Source organism: Balaenoptera borealis (genome assembly GCF_965194805.1).
Source record: "Balaenoptera borealis genome assembly, chromosome: 9".
In the NCBI taxonomy this organism is placed as follows: domain Eukaryota; kingdom Metazoa; phylum Chordata; class Mammalia; order Artiodactyla; family Balaenopteridae; genus Balaenoptera; species Balaenoptera borealis.
Window position 1 is genome coordinate 6,730,779 of NC_138873.1, and position 14,665 is coordinate 6,745,443.

At 43.1% G+C, this 14,665-nt stretch overlaps 1 protein-coding gene across 17 annotated transcripts in view; it reads left to right on the top strand.

Moving 5' to 3' along the window:
- Nucleotides 1-14,665, top strand: part of PRKN (parkin RBR E3 ubiquitin protein ligase) — a 1,304,064-nt gene that overhangs the window by 901,816 nt on the left and 387,583 nt on the right. The window contains exon 9 of one of the 17 annotated variants that reach the window (XM_082404591.1): nt 7,420-10,509. The exons of the other annotated variants lie outside the window; for them this stretch is intronic. Coding sequence (XP_082260717.1) covers nt 7,420-7,550 — 131 coding nt within the window. The 3' untranslated portion in view covers nt 7,551-10,509. Of the gene's footprint in view, nt 1-7,419; nt 10,510-14,665 lie in introns of those variants that run through there. 17 annotated transcript variants of the gene reach the window in all.

Here is a 14,665-nt window from a genome sequence, read left to right on the forward strand (position 1 = left end):
AATAAAATACTTTGCGTTTTGGACTTTGTTAGCTGTACCTCCACTCAAAAGAAAAAAAAAATCTAAGTCAGGTAAAGTGATCAATAAAATACTTTGTGTTTTGGACTTTGTTAGCTGTACCTCCACTCAAAAGAAAAAAAAAATCTAAGTCAGGTAAAGTGATCAATAAAATACTTTGCGTTTTGGACTTTGTTAGCTGTACCTCCACTCAAAAGAAAAAAAAAATCTAAGTCAGGTAAAGTGATCAATAAAATACTTTGCGTTTTGGACTTTGTTAGCTGTACCTCCACTCAAAAGAAAAAAAAAATTTTCACTGGTAAGCTAATTCCATTGACAGTGACACAGTGGTACAGCTTTTCCCCCAGAGCAGGAACCTGAGAAGGGGGACAATTTTCAACACTGTTTAGGGGAAAAGGTCCACAGCCTTCATAAGATTCTCAGTAAAAGATTCTGTGACACACAGAATATTTGTGATGTGTTAAACATCATGATCTAATTGAGACAGTTGTATTTTTATTTTAAAGTAAGAAGTTGAGAGTCTAAAATAATTGAACTAGATGTAAGGAATATTGTGAAGTTCTTTAGCACAATATTTGTCATCTCTGCACAAAAGACGACAAGAGCCAAAAAGAAAGGAAAGAAAAGGAATCTGGGCTGGTCACTACCACCTACAGTAGCTGTGGTCTAACCGTGGGAGGGCAGTGCTAGAATCCAGTGTGCCCAGCCGTCCAAGAGACCTCAGGGACCCTCTGGTCTTACTTCCTCCATCTGGGCCCCACTGTCCTCCATACTCTCACCCACCGCCAATCCATACCCCCCAACCTCCCACAAATACCCACCTACTCGCCCTCCTGAACCTGACCCTGGGCCCTCACCACCCTCCCCCCATGCCCAGTGAGCTTTCCTGTCTCCTCTGCCTTTTAGCCTATGGCCTCTCCCCTTGGGACTCCACTGGCACCAGGCCAGCCCCCCAGGACACCTCTTCCTCAGCTTCCCTCTCAGTGGCAGCCTTTCTCTTCCCTGTTGACCGGCCCCAGGACCAGAGATACAGCCAGCATCCTTTCAGCCCAGTTTCTTCTCCCTCTTTAGTCCCAAGTGCCTCTGAGGCTCAGCTCATGTCATTCATCTCAACCACCTTCTCTCCTTCCTCATCATGTGACATTGGGTCTGCTGGTCATTCCTGCTCATTGAAGCTTGGCCTGCTCCCCAGACTCCGCCTTCACTCCTGGTGAGCAGTCTGACCCTACACTTAACTAACCCCCGTGTATAACCTGCGCTCCTGTGACTGCACGCGGGCAGCTGGGCCCAGCTGGGCATCAGTACACCCGCCTCGCCCACTCTAAGTGTGCTCGTCATCTGCCCCCTCCACTTATTTACCTGCCTTTTCTTCTTCTCTAACTTCAGTCTGGCTTTTGGTCCCTCCATTCCACCGGAATATTTCTCTAAATAAACTAAGCCAGTTAATGACAACAGAACTATTGATGAGCACCCACTGTGGGCGGCCGGTCTCGGGGTCCCTTCTCCCTCGAGGGCAGCTCCTTCTCAGCCTCCTCTCTTGGCTTCTCCTCCTCTGCCTCCCATTCACATCATTTTAAAATTTATATCCTAAGCTCTCCTCAGACCTTCAGAATTTCATGTTAAGCTGACTCCACAAAAGCCCCATACAGATTCTCCAAGCCATCAAAAGCATCTCAGCCTCAGCTGATCTCAAAATCAGTCTTGATTCCAACCCTTCCCATACACACACCTGCCAGACCTATTCCTCTAACCTTCCCCAATGTTACCCCGTCCAAGCTTACACCAGAAATCTCAGCACCGTTCTTGGTTCCTCCCTTTCTGATGCCCTGATAAGCCATCACCACTTCCCGTTGATTACCATCCCCAAAGTATGTCAAATATTTTCACTTCCCTCTGGTCTCTGGGCCACCACCCTAGTTCAAGCCTTTACCATCTGTTTCTTCAAATATTGTGATAATCTACTAACGTCTCTCTCCTCTCTGTCAGGCACGTTACAATCCATTTACCACACACAAGCCAGAATGTATTATATCCCTGTCCCAAAAGTGGCTTCTTGTTTCATTAGGGAAAAAAATACAAATTTTTCATAATGTTCTACAAAGGCCTGAAAGTTTTCTTTATCTCTCTCTCTCCGTTTCCTGCCCTTCTATAGCCACGTTGGCTGCCTTTCCAGTCCTCAAGCAAACTAAGCGATCTTCCAGTTCAGGGCCTTTGCACATGCTCTTCTCCCTACCACCCACCACCCCACCCTTTCCCCTGCTATGCTCATCGCTCCTTCTCATCCTTCAAGTCTCACCTTTTAAAAGTCTTAACCATATAACCATGTAACCTGGTCACAGCTCCCTGTTTGCTTTTTTGATACTCCTTGTAACAATTTGCAGTTATCTGTTAGTTTATTTGATGTCATTTCTTAGAAGGCAGGAACAATGTCATCTTGCTCACACTTGAATTCTCAGTGCTTTTCACTGTGTCTACAGGCACACAGTAGGAACACAATAAATATCAGTTGGGTTATTTAATGCAAATACATATCAGATAAAATTAAGACTTTAGCATTAATGCTGCTATAATTCTTAACTTATTTTATGATTGCATAATTTTGTTTATGCTCTCACACACTTTTAAAAGCATCAGCGTATTTTAAAACTTAAATATCAGCATGAAATTTACAGGTAATCATAAATTTGTAATGTAGTACAGATTCAGTGCTAGATAACAGACAAAGCTGTTATTTGAATTTTAAAAATGGGAGGCTTTTAATATTTGATAGGCACTGAGTGTACCAGAGTATTGAGCAGGCTGATAGAATTATGATGGATCTGAAATGTGAGGAGAGCATCATTTCTGTCTTTCCTCTTGGAGGAAACCAAACAGAGAAGAGGTCTGACCTAAGGAGAGATTTACTCATCTTGTCCATTTAGGTGTTTACCAAGATTAGGAAAAGTTAACAATTTGGGCAAGAAAATAGACCCCTGTAAATGACATTATTCTAAAACTACATATTTTACGTTGTTTGTAAATTGGTTCTGTTGAACTGTTTTTTCACACATTTCAATAATATATATTATTTGTGGCATTGATAGCTCATTACCAATGAAATGAAAAATAACATATATGATGTTAGGGAGATCTGGGGTTAATTTTAAACCAAATATGCCTACCCAGAGAGTGACAGTTCCAAATAAAAACTCATCTGAATTTCTTAAAAGTTTTTACTCTTTTATAATTGCTATTTCTCTGACTAGTGAAACACAATTGCACCCCCTTTTGAATGACTAACTCTATCATAATTACGTATTTGGTGTACCTGGATCTTAATCTTCTTGCATTATGATGGTCATACTAGATATTGATTCATCCATTAAATCAATTCAAAGGACAGAATTTTCAATACTGACTTTTAATATATTAGCTCACTTATGGATTTGGCAGGGAGGAAAAAAAAGCCTCTGATACCTCACTTATAGCTATTTGAAATCACCAGCCCTTCCAACTTATTAGTTTCAACAGTTATTCAGAAATAGAAGTCAATTAGAAGTCCTAATAGAAAGCATGAAAAGAAATTTCCCTGTGGAATAAATGTGTTACTTGGTAAGGTTGCTAAGTCAATTAAATTACAGCCTATATTTTGCTAAGATATAAAAACTCTTAACATGTCTATGTAATAAGAAAAAAAGACACAGGGGGAGGGGGTTGGGTTCCAGGCTTTATAAGTCAGAAGATAAAATAAGTTTGTCCTATTTTTTAAAAAGTATATATATATATATACACACACATACATATATATATAAAAAACATACACTTGTGCTATTATCGTTAATGTCCTCTTAATTTAAAATATGCCAGTCAAATTATATTGCCTCAACCAAGCTATCCCTCCTTATATTTATAGAAAGGAATTAGCTACCATAACAAAGGAAATACAAACACAGAAGAATATAAATTCAGCACTTATATAAATATGTAGAAACAGTGGGCTTTTAAAAAGATAAAATCAGTTGAGTTTCTCTTTTTTTTGTTTTCCGAAGCATTCTAATTTTCAGTTCTTGTAAGTGAGAGATGAAAGGAAAAGGGAGGGGAGTGAGTGGATGGTGAAGAGGGAACGACGCAGGTGATGAGAACTTATAGACCCACCCACACGAGTTGTTCATGCAAGGAGGGTCCCCAGTGGAGACAGGATCTGAAGTGGGTCAGCCTGGAGGCCGATGGATTAGAGAGACTCTCAGCCCTTCTTTCTACAAGCATCCCCCTCATCCAGTGCAGCGTCTCCTCAGAAGGATCTAGAATATTCCAGAGCGCTACAAGGAAGGGATTTTTTTCCTGTTCCCTTGGGATAGTAAGAGGTGCAGGGGAAGGAGGGCAGCAAAACCGGGGACCCTTGATAAAACTTAAATTGCTGGAGTCGAAGACTTAGTGAAAATTTTAATGCATTAAAATATACCAAGTATCACCTCTTCTTCTTAGAAATTCATCCTGAAAATACCTTGAAAGCACTAAAACGAGGTATAATTTAGCATACACAAATGGTATCTAGTACCATATTTATAGATAAGTAGGGAACCACTGTATGCGCACGCACACGGCCATGCATATCTAGTACCATATTTATAGATAAGTAGGGAACCACTGTATGCGCACGCACACGGCCATGCATATCTAGTACCATATTTATAGATAAGTAGGGAACCACTGTATGCGCACGCACACGGCCATGCATACATCCACGCGCGGCACCCTGCTCGTCGCTGTGTGGTTTACAGAGATAGATGTGACGTGGCATCTGGCCTCCGGATTTCTCAGTGGTCAGAGACACAAGCTGTGCCCCTCGAGGCTGGGTTTGTGATGTTACACCAGCAGTTCGACCCTGCGGGGTTAACAAGACATGATCAGGGTTCACGGCGGGCAGCCCCCTGTTCCTGATACCTGCGGTGAAGAGTCACCCTCTTCCCTTGGTCCTGCCAAACCCTGCATCTCTCCATCTCTCCGCCAGTGAGCGTGTTTCCCGGCTGCCTGGGGCGGTTTGCACGTTTGCTTGTTTGTTTCATTCTTTCTGGCTGTCTTGTCTCACGTGGTAGCCGTTCCATCCGGGCGGGCAGCTCCACAGAGAGCTTTCACTTCAAGCTTGTGTCTAAGAGGCACCTCAGCAGAGCCACCGTCCCCTCCTCCTCTGCTTACAGGCTGCAGAGAGGCTTTGCGCTCTCACGGCCGCCGCAGCAGAAGGGGGGTTATTTCCGGGTGGAGGGCCTCGCAAGCAGCAGCCGCGTCCGGCTGTCTGCGCACTTGGCAGCCTCGCCTTCCCGCCTTCCCCGCAGCCTCCTTCCGCTTTCGCCTCATTAAAGGAACTGCGGAAGAGAACGGACTCAGTTAATGCCGGGCTTGAGGGAAGCTCTGCGCCGTTTCCTCTCTAACGCGGGGTTCTTTCTAGCGACGTCACTCTCTCAGAGCTATGTAATACCCCCCAATAAAGTGCCTCCTGAAGACGATAACAATAAATCCCGAAAAGAAATCCACATAATCTACCTCATCCAGGTTATATACTTTCCGTATATTAGTTAAGGATCAGAGTCTTCAGCCCTTCCACAGAAACCAGGGAACTCATTAAGTAAGATACATTTTTGTTAACTACACACTCACAAGAGTCATTGGAGAATTCCACCAAATTCCATTAAATTCTGGTACTTCGCTCAGTAAATAGCCATGAAAACACCACAGTACTTAGAGCAAATCCTCAATCCCTTGCTAACACCTTATATTACAACCATCTAATTACCATGTTTTGCAGTAACCTTGTGCGACTTCCACAGGTAATTAGAACACCAGAGCTTTTCTGCAGTAATCCAGTAAGGACCTCTTAACTAGAAAGGATTATGCGCTACTAATATTGTTGTGCCCATGTGTTTTCTGCAGTTAATTGTTTCCATTGATTTTTGGCGGCGCTACAGAAATGCATGCAGCTGCATACACTGTGACACTTCATGAGTCAACTCTGAAGCAAATACATTCCCTCCACCCCCATCACTTCCTCTCTCTCTGTGCAATTTTTTTCCCCCAGCAATCAATATCCTGATGAGAAAAAAGAACCTCATATCACTTCAATTACATATTCTTTATGTGAATTCGGGATGATTTCTCTTTAGTTCCTCTCTAGGCAAGCAGGTAGACATCTAAAGTGGTTGTAACTTTCATCGTCTCTTATGGAAAGCTCAAAAGAGAGGAATGAGAATTGATGACGGTTTCTTCTTGTCACAGTTTTTCTTAGCTATTCCGAGCAGCATGTGCTTACAGGACAGGGACCTTGTTTTTTTATGTTCGAATCTTCAGAGTCCAGAACATAGTACGTGCTCAATAAATGCCCATGGACTCAACATGCACTTATTCTGCCAGTGCTTTATCTAGGAAGCCCTCAGTCAGTGTCTGATGAATGCTTCCAAATCAACTGAAAATGCTTGTACAATAATATAACAAACAGAAACCTCAACATAAAATTTGAGGATTAGAGTTATGATTATATTTATGGATAAGATCTTTGTTAAGGCAGTCACTTATATCAGATTTAATATTACACACACACATACACACACACACACGCCTGCACACACAGGTATAAGTTCCTTTTACCCAGCAGTTGCCACTCACTGGCTCACTGGGTTGATTTCCCTCCATCCCTCTCTTCCTGCCTTTCTCCTTGTCTTTTCTCCACGTGTGTGTTTGAGCATTAAGCTGGGAGAGAATCTGGACACAGACCCAACCAATCGCCACCTAGTTATAAAGTAAGGACTTGACTTCTTAGCCAGGCGTCTCTTTCTGCGCCATAACTAGGTTTCACAGAGTCTTCGATGATGAATTAGCAGCTCTGCTCTTGGAGAACCTCTCCCAAAGCTTTCTATCATAGCACATGGGGAAGGTGGTATGACATAGTGAAAACATCCTGGGTTTTGCTGGCAGAGAGATTTATTTTTGAATCTTGGTACCACTTTAGGAAATTATTTGGTATCTCAGTCCATTATTTCATCAGTAAAATTGGGATAATAATACCTAGTGCACAGAGAGAATTGTGACATCCAAGGAGGCATGCCTGGATCTTAGTAGGTTCTTAATGAATGCAAGTTTCTCTCTATGCACTGCAGCCCCAGAATGTCTTGTCCTTTAGCTAGTCAAGGCCCTCCTGATGAAAACCTCTCTTCCCTCCTAGAAGAAGGAGGTGACCCTGAGACTCAGCTTGTGGCTGGAGCAGGGGCTCTGGTTCAGCCTTGCTGTCAGGCACAGACACAGGGAAATTTATGATATGCCTACCCTCAGCGTAATCATATTACAGTCCTAACTGAATACACACCAGGCTGCAGCAATCATGCTTTATGTCTAATTGACTGGAAAATAATGCTCACTTGTTCTTCCCATCAGGCTTATATGGAGACAACAGACATCAGCTCATCCCTGAGCCCACCTGCAATCCTCCCCTTGCCAGCCCCCTCCCAAGACCTTCCCCTCTCACCTGGAAAGTCCATGATATTGCAGATTCTCATTCCATATAACAGCCTTTGAGTAGAGTATTAATCGTATGCTGTTTTTTTGCTGCAACCTGGGTTACTAAAGTCAAGATTTGCCCAAGGCAGGATCTAAACCTGTGTTCCTCCAAGAATCCCCATATTTTCTCTCCATTTTCATTTTACTGGCAATTCTCCTCTTTCCTTATTTGTCCCATATTTCTATATCCATGTATGTATAAGATGTATATCTGTTTTCTGTGTTTTTATTGGCATGATTTATGGAAAAGAAAGGTAGATCGCTATTATATTGAGTAATTAAGTCTACTACTTTATCTAAAACCAGGCCCTGGAAGAGAATATCTGGTCAATTTATCAAAGCATAAAACTTTGAATAAACAATTCTTACAAGGAAAGTTTTTCTTTTCTGTCCCCCTATCAAAATCCAAGCTGGCTTTATTTTGCAAAAAAAATTGACAAGCCGATCCTAAATTTCACATGATAATGCAAGTAATCCAGAATATCTAAAACATACTTGAAAAAGAAGAAAAAAAGTTAGAGGACTCAAAGATCCCAATTTCAAAACTTACTACCAGCTATGGTGATCTAGCCAATGTGGTAATGGAATAAAGACAGACATATAGACCAATGGAACAGAACTGAGAGCTCAGAAACAAATCCTCCTATTTATGGTAAATTGGTTTTCAACAAGGGTGCCAAGACCATTCAGTGGAAAAGAATAGTTATTTCTTTTTTTAAATTTTATATTGGAGTGTAGTTGATTAATAATTGTGTGTTCGTTTCAGGTGTACAGCAAAGTGATTCAGTTACACATATACCTGATTCTATTCTTTTTCAAATTCTTTTCCCATTTAGGCTACTACAGAGTATTAAGCAGAGTTCCTTGTGCTATACAGTAGGTCTTTGTTGGTTATTTATTTTAAATATAGTGGTGGGTACATGTCAATCCCAAACTCCCAATCTATCCCTCCCCCACGAAAGTTTTTCTTTGTGTTATTCTTTATCCAGAGCACACTGGCACCAAATGGAAATCATTTGGCTAGATGTTATTAATATTATAAAATCAAGAATACTGCAAAGTCAATTTTTTTAATACTAAAGAATCGACACCAAATTTTTCTGCAAGCCAAAATCATTGTTTATGTTTCTAAGCTAAGCATCAAATCATCTTAAAGTATTTCATGTCATCAGTTTTTTGAAAATGAAGATTATAGTATTTATATTGAACAGTAGTTAAAAATAATACCTTAGAATAGAAAATGGAGATTCTTATAAGACAATTAAGTTGTATTTTGTTTTCTTAAGTGGTGAACTAAGAAAAAGTGAATAAAATAATACATAATAGTTGATATTTAGATTTTTCTTCTTTACTTTGGACCCCAAGTAATGAAAGCTTAATTACAACATGTACCTCAGAAAGCTTTGTGCTCCCTTCAAACACAGGTGATCAGTCCCTTGAAGTGAGGGATGCAGTGATTTCTTCAGTCACAAATTAGTATCTCTCTCACTTTATTTTATTATTCAGAAAACCAACTTTTTTTAAAAATCACAAAATTATTTTCACCACGGTGCTACCTACTGAACTTATCTTGAAAGCATCTCATCCCCACTCCTTTTTTTAAGAGAGGGTCACCTCTAATCTGACTCCTCCTGTGAAAACAGAATGAAATTATAACAGCAAGTTTATGTAGGAAAATACAGGCCACTGAATCCACACTGAACTCGTTTTGATAATCTGGCAAGACTGGGACAGAATGAGCCAACCCCAGCTCCCGCCTGCAGCGCGGTGTGGGTGGCCACCTCTCAGGGCAGCGGCCGACTGTGCCTTCCCTGGCCTTTGCCCCACTTTACACACTTGTGCACCAGCTGCCCCATCGCTTGTGATCACTGCCACTGCGTCCCCGAAATCCTCTGGTCTTTGTCTCTTCTGCTGCTTCTAAAAGGTGCCACAATATGTCTGCAAACTCAAGTGTCCTCAGTGGCCAACTGGGGAGTGCATGGACTGACCAAAAGGCATCCTCATTCCGACGCAAAAAAGTGACTCCATCCTCAGCGCAGGTCACCGCGTGCTCTTTTGTGCTGCGTTGGCTGGCTGGTCAGTTTCATCCAGCCTTGCTTCCTGTATACCACCCGGTCCCCTGGCCAGGTCAGCATCCTCTCACAGACTTCCTTTCCGTGACTCCACTCCTGGGTTCCCCTGTCAGGCATGCTTTCAGCCTTGCTCAGAACTGGGTATCCTTCCAGGACCCTGGGAGACCCACCTCCTCCATGAAGTCTGCCCTGACTTCGTCTGTCCACACTGAGGGTCCCCTCTCTCAGCCTTGATCCTGCACACAGTCATTTCATTGTTTTGTGTCTCCCTGATCAAATCATCAGTTCCTTTCAGAGAAGAAGGAGAGATCATATAACTTCTGTATGATGAATGATATCCTTTCATGGTTCCATATGCATTAAAATCGGAGCTCTGCACTAAATATCTGAGCTCTGGAACCAGACTGACTGTGTTCCAATACTCCTATGTTCAAATACCACACAACTACCATTCCACAGCTGTGTGAAATTGGGCACCTTCCTTAACCCTTCTGTGCCTCAGTTTTCCCACCTATCAAGTGGGCACAATACTAATATCTACACTTAGGGCTCACTGAGACAGAATAAGGTGCTTGGAGCAGCGTCTGGCACGGGGTCAGCTCTCAGCACATGTGGGCTGCTGCTGTCATTGTCACTATCATCGCAATTAAAAGAGCGATGTCAAATGCCATTGACTTGGCTTTTGTTAAAAACTGAGCTAGAATCGCCTGTGGAAGGTGCCTTTTCAGAGTCGTATTTTATTTAGTCACTTGACAAATCCTTATGAAACATGCCTGCCCACATGTCATTCTTTCATTTTTCTTTGTTTTATATTTACTTGCTCATTTAATACTTCCCAGTCATGTTTGAACTGATAAAGACAATAGTGCATGCAGTCAGGATAAAAATCATGCGTGTTCTAAATTTCACTTTACAATGTCCCATTTTGTGATATTCTCCCCAAGTCCATATTGAGTCATGGACTGCCTCTGCAGTGACTTTAGAACAATCACACAAATATCAGGTCCTTTTTAGCAGTGTGTGATAGACATTGTTGATCGCCCACACAGTTTCAGTTCCTCCTTACTAATAACAAAACTCTACTTTCCTTCAGCAACCCACCTCAACCCTAGGCATGATCCCTCTCCTGGACTGAGTAGTACTGGGTCCTGGTGATGATTCCACACCTTTGCCACTTATCCTTTGAAAGCCCAACCTTAAGCCAATCCGTGCATGATTTCTTCTCTGGACTGCTACAGGTTGATCCAAGGAGACTTAAGAAACGTTTTTCACTGTAGTTGGAGGAGCAATCTCTTTGTCTCCATCACTCCCCTCACAAGTGACAACCCTTTTGTGACCATGGTGGAAGCCAGTCTGTGGACAAAACTGAAGTATAGAGGAGGGCTAGAGAAACAATGCACAGTCACCGCAGGAGCCCGGATTGCATGTCATTCTTGAAGCCACACGTCATTCTTGAAGCTAGGATGGCATGAGGATGGTGATGGGAAGACCATGGACTTCAGAGACAGAAAGACCAGGATTAGAGGCTGTTTGGGGGATCTTTCTGCTTGTGGCCTGGCCATGTGAATCATCCTCTTGGTCATCATTCCTAATGTTAAGAATATTAATATTATTCCTAATGCATTAATATATTCCGTAGAGAATAATGAGAATTAGAAATAAGGTATGCAAAGCTAACAATGGCTGCTTAATAAGTGGTAGTTTTTATTATAGAAATGGGCCCTGTTGCTCCTCTGTCCTGTATCTAATATTGCCTCTCACTTACTGTTTTTGTTCAATTTTTGTGATAATTCACATTGTGATTCAATCCAGGGCAAGCAGTTTTTACCCACCATTCATATCATTGTCCCAGGTGTGGTTATTCGGAAACTTTAGCATGGAGATCTGAAAGTTTCAGACACAAAATAATTTTTATGAGTATCACAATTTGAGGCTTATTACACCCAGTTTGTAAAAAAAAACAAAAAGATAATAATTAACAAAATAAAATTAGCCAAGTTATTGAATGGTTTTAAATTAGTTTTTTAAAAAGCACAAACGTACATATAAACAAACAAAAACCAGCATGTAATGATGCTTTCATATGAACTGAAACAGAAATCATACAAACCAGCGTGGGGGGTGGGGAGTGAGAGCAACCTCCCCGGGACCCCTCCGTGTTCTCCCTCTCAGAGGCCTCCAAGGTCATGAGCAAACCAGAGGGCTCCGTGAAACACAGTTTGGTAACCGCTTGCTCAGAGCGGAGAGACAGCAGTAAGAAATGCGTGCGTGTCCGTATGATATTCATTTCCTGTGGGCACATCTGCAGCAGGATTTACCAGACTTCTCAATGCTTTCTTTTGTTAGAACTGCTGCCAGAATCGTGTTCTGTTCCGAATGACATTGTTGGTTATACTCACTGACGTATGCGCGTAAGCCGATCTGAACAACAACACTGTTTACCTCAAGGGGAGAAAAAGAGACAGTGAAGAGCCGGACTCCACCATGAGTAAACCTGTCTTCCATGCGGTGCAGCGGCCTCCGCCAGCCTCTGTCCCACAGTCATGGCTTCACTCAGCAGACGCTGCCCACCTGTGCGCCGGTGGTGTGCCAGCACGTGGGGTGAAGAAGCGGCCCGCGCCCTGCCTGGAGGGGTCACGTGCTGCTGGAGGTGGGCAGGAGGGGCGGCAGGAATCACACGCTGCGCCAGAGAGGAGTTCTGATGATGGGCTAAGATGGAGAACGATGCAGCCAGCTAACGAGGAATCAGAATGTTCCTCTGTCTCGGTCACACCGCATCTGTGAAGAGAAAATCCATTTAAAGAAGGAAGCCGAAGCTTACTGAAAGCTGTTTTAAAGAAGGCAGTGAGGGACTCGTGCTTGTTTCAGTGTTAAACGCTGTAGACGCGTCTTGGAGTCTTAAATACTCTGCAACCGGAAGCAGGAAAGCCTCTGAACCAGGGCAGATTTTCATCCTGGCTCTTCTCACAACCTCTGTGACTTTAGGAAGGTGGGCCTAGTTGTCAGACAAAGGATATGAGAGCCTCCCTCTGCATCTCCAGCCTCTGTCCCTTCCTCTGTACAAAATGCCATTGATGGCACCGTCTCTCCCGGTGGCTGTGAGAATTAAACGGGCCAACCTGTTGAGGGCGCTTCGCAGAATTCCAGAGACCACCTTTCTTTACCTCAACAAAGACCACCTTTCTTTACCTCCTAGAGTTTTGGTTTTCTCGTGAGAAAAGTGAGCGGAGGGACACAAACTGATAACCATGGGCCCTGGGAGCTTGAAATTTTCTTGAATCTGTGAGAGCTTTGCTGAGGAACGTACCCACTGCTTGCTTCCAGGTTGAACTTGTGAAGGCCTCAGGGGTAGTTCAAGGGCACACATGGAGATTGCTAGAATATTGGTTTTGTTTGTTTGTTTGTTTGTTTGTTTTTTAAAGGGAAGGGGGCAAGGAGGTATAGGGCTGCTTCTCAACTTTTAAACTTTTACTCTTAGATAGGGATTTTGGGGGGTTTTTTTGTTTGTTTGTTTGTTTAATTTTTTAATTTATTTATGGCTGTGTTGGGTCTTCGTTTCTGTGCGAGGGCTTTCTCTAGTTGCGGCGAGCGGGAGCCACTCTTCATCGCGGTGCGCGGGCCTCTCACCGTCGCGGCCTCTCTTGTTGCGGAGCACAGGCTCCAGACGCGCAGGCTCAGTAGTTGTGGCTCACGGGCCTAGTTGCTCCGCGGCATGTGGGATCCTCCCAGACCAGGGCTCGAACCCGTGTCCCCTGCATTGGCAGGCAGACTCTCAACCACTGCGCCACCAGGGAAGCCCTAGAATATTGTTTTAAACATGCCATAAAATGTGCACTAGAGAAAGTGAAACACAGGAATTATTTAGGGGATAGCTCTTGTTAATTTGGGATGGCATAAGTCTTGTTCTTCCCAAGGCAGAGAGGTTGAATTAGACAAATCCCCCTGTGCACTCGACAGCAAGGGCGCCCGGAGCATTTTTCCCATCGCGGTGGATCTCACTGCTCGGGCCTCATGCTCGGGGCTCAGTGTGATATGCAACCAGCAGTGCCCCCAGGTCTGTGGGGATCATGCTGCCTCCGAGGTGAAATGCACAGGATTGTCGCTCTGGAGAGACAGCAGCCCCTCGAGGTCATGCTGCCGGCACGCAAACACTGCCTCCAGGCTGATGTGACCACACGGCGCTCTCATCCTCTGATGCCCCGTGCGCCTGTGACTCTGCTTTCAGCCTTTGAGTCACCTCCTTCCGGTTTGCTTACTCTGTCTCTGAGATTTTTCATTTCAAATGTCTTGTTACCTTTGGAGACTGCTTCTGCTCCCAGGCTTGAGTTTTAAGGGTTTTAATCAGGTCCTCAGAGAAACAATTAGATGTCATGGCCACTGAATAAATCCGTTGAATTACCCTTACATGAATACAGGCTGTTGGAGAAATTGTCTAATGATTTGGCAGATGCTTTTAAACTTCTTGGAGCAGACAGACAGGCTTCTGAATGTTCTCAAAGATAATGTCAGAAGTTCGGAATCAAGCGTGGACCCTGGAGAACAGGCTAAATTAAGAATGAAAATACATGGCTGTGGACACATTAGCAAATATATTTGGGTAAATTCTGAACTTACAAGGTAGTCATCAATTATTTGTAAATTTATCCAATTATTCTTAAACTAGGCTTATCTGTATTTTAGAGCCCTTGAACTATCAATTCAGTTGAGATAGTGAGACAATGTTTTGCAAATCTAAACTCTACCTGTTCCCTGGAGATCAGAATGCAATCTCCCTTGTCTGTTTCTTGATCCTACAGGCCTATCATCTGTTTTTTGATAGGCTTTCCTCTTCACTGTTTCACCAAAAGTTACTGCACTGACTGATAAATTCTTCTTTAATGATCGACAGGTCAAAGGCCTTGATGTGATCCTCCGCATTTAGTCAGCTGTAAAGCTCAGGCCCTCTGACTGTTCCCCACATTGTCTTACAGCAAAGCTGCCTGCCTGAGTGTCAGCCATTTGTGTTTTTTTGTTGTTTTTTTTTTACAAGTGAATTACTTTAAAGTTATTTA